The sequence below is a fragment of the Micromesistius poutassou genome, assembly GCF_964030765.1.
Source record: "Micromesistius poutassou genome assembly, contig: SCAFFOLD_1417, whole genome shotgun sequence".
In the NCBI taxonomy this organism is placed as follows: Eukaryota; Metazoa; Chordata; class Actinopteri; order Gadiformes; family Gadidae; genus Micromesistius; species Micromesistius poutassou.
In genome coordinates, this window is record NW_028176872.1 from 1 (window position 1) to 2,500 (window position 2,500).

Sequence of the window (2,500 nt, forward strand, 5' to 3'; positions counted from 1 at the left end):
CCACTAATCACTAGTGAGTTACCACTAATCACTAGTGATCTACCACTAATCACTAGTGAGTTACCACTAATCACTAGTGATCTACCACTAATCACTAGTGATCTACCACTAATCACTAGTGATCTACCACTAATCACTAGTGATCTACCACTAATCACTAGTGAGTTACCACTAATCACTAGTGAGTTACCACTAATCACTAGTGATCTACCACTAATCACTAGTGATCTACCACTAATCACTAGTGATCTACCACTAATCACTAGTGAGTTACCACTAATCACTAGTGATCTACCACTAATCACTAGTGATCTACCACTAATCACTAGTGATCTACCACTAATCACTAGTGATCTACCACTAATCACTAGTGAGTTACCACTAATCACTAGTGATCTACCACTAATCACTAGTGATCTACCACTAATCACTAGTGATCTACCACTAATCACTAGTGATCTACCACTAATCACTAGTGATCTACCACTAATCACTAGTGATCTACCACTAATCACTAGTGAGTTACCACTAATCACTAGTGATCTACCACTAATCACTAGTGATCTACCACTAATCACTAGTGATCTACCACTAATCACTAGTGAGTTACCACTAATCACTAGTGATCTACCACTAATCACTAGTGATCTACCACTAATCACTAGTGATCTACCACTAATCACTAGTGATCTACCACTAATCACTAGTGAGTTACCACTAATCACTAGTGATCTATCACTAATCACTAGTGATCTACCACTAATCACTAGTGATCTACCACTAATCACTAGTGATCTACCACTAATCACTAGTGATCTACCACTAATCACTAGTGATCTACCACTAATCACTAGTGATCTACCACTAATCACTAGTGAACTACCACTAATCACTAGTGATCTACCACTAATCACTAGTGAGCTGAAGGGAAGTTCACCAGGGCTTGGTTGCCATGGCGCTCCAGACAGGAAGTACGTGACAGGAAGCGTGTTGGCTCCACCCACCTACGGAGTAGCGCATGACGGACAGCTGCTCGTTGCCGTCGGTGTGGATCGCCACCAGGTCGGTGGTCTCAGCGTCCAGGACGTACCACCTGGGGAGAGACACAGGGGGGGGTCAAAACGTACCACCTGGGGAGAGACACAGGGGGGTCAGAACGTACCACCTGGGGGGGACAGGGGGGTCAGTAAGCCCTGGGCTACCCTAGCCGGGGCTCTGGGGGTCTGGAGGTCTGAGGTCTGGGGGTCTGGGGGTCTGAGGTCTGGGGGTCTGAGGTCTGGAGGTCTGGGGGTCTGGGGGTCTGAGGTCTGGAGGTCTGGGGGTCTGGGGGTCTGAGGTCTGGAGGTCTGAGGTCTGGAGGTCTGAGGTCTGGAGGTCTGGAGGTCTGAGGTCTGGAGGTCTGGGGGTCTGGAGGTCTGGGGGTCTGGGGGTCTGGGGGTCTGGAGGTCTGGGGGTCTGGGGGTCTGAGGTCTGGGGTCTGGGGCTCTGGAGGTCTGGAGGTCTGGAGGTCTGGAGGTCTGGGGCTCTGGAGGTCTGGAGGTCTGGGGGTCTGGGGGTCTGGGGTCTGGGGGTCTGGGGTGGGCTGAGGGCTGACAGTCGCTCTAGAGCACCACTTACTTTCCAGAGTGGGTTCCTATGGCAACGACTGCTCCACTGGGATGGAAGTCTGCACAGTGGCCGTGCTCCTGAAACAAAGGACGGGTACGGGTTACCACGGTAACTCACCCCTCGTCAGGGTTACCACGGTGACTCAACCCTCACCGGTGACCATGAGGTCGTATTCTAATTGTAAACGGTTGAAGTTGTTCAGTGTAGCGTGTGGTCTGACCTCCACCAGGCGGCTCCACTCCAGCGAGTGGTCCGAGGAGTTCCACAGGCACACCTGGCGGTCCTGAGCACAGGTGAGGAACAGGTCCCTGAAGGGGTGGGAGGCCAGCCCCCACAGCTCGTCTGTGTGGCCCTGGAACACAAACAGCATGCTGGTCATCCTCTGGTCCACAGCCAGCACCTCGTTAACCACCTCGTTAACCACAGCCAGCACCTCGTTAACCACCTCATTAACCACGGCCAGCACCTCGTTAATCACAGCCAGCACCTCGTTAACCACCTCCTTAACCACAGCCAGCACCTCGTTAACCGCCTCGTTAACCACAGCCAGCACCTCGTTAACCACCTCCTTAACCACAGCCAGCACCTCGTTAACCACCTCCTTAACCACCTCGTTAACCACAGCCAGCACCTCGTTAACCACCTCCTTAACCACAGCCAGCACCTCGTTAACCACCTCCTTAACCACAGCCAGCACCTCGTTAACCACCTCGTTAACCACAGCCAGCACCTCGTTAACCACCTTGTTAACCACAGCCAGCACCTCGTTAAACACCTCGTTAACCACAGCCAGCACCTCGTTAACCACCTCATTAACCACAGCCAGCACCTCGTTAAACACCTCGTTAACCACAGCCAGCACCTCGTTAACCACCTCGTTAACCACAGCCAG

General features: G+C 52.0%; 1 protein-coding gene across 1 annotated transcript in view; it reads right to left on the bottom strand.

Moving 5' to 3' along the window:
* Positions 1-1,004: 1,004 nt before the first annotated feature.
* eml4 (EMAP like 4) overlaps positions 1,005-2,500 on the bottom strand; it is a gene marked incomplete at both ends in the record, with an annotated part of 11,776 nt that continues 10,280 nt past the window's right edge. Inside the window, 3 exons of the mRNA XM_084491382.1 lie at positions 1,005-1,093; positions 1,618-1,685; positions 1,829-1,960. Of these exons, the coding sequence (XP_084347508.1) occupies positions 1,005-1,093; positions 1,618-1,685; positions 1,829-1,960 (289 nt within the window). The remainder of the gene's footprint in view (positions 1,094-1,617; positions 1,686-1,828; positions 1,961-2,500) is intronic.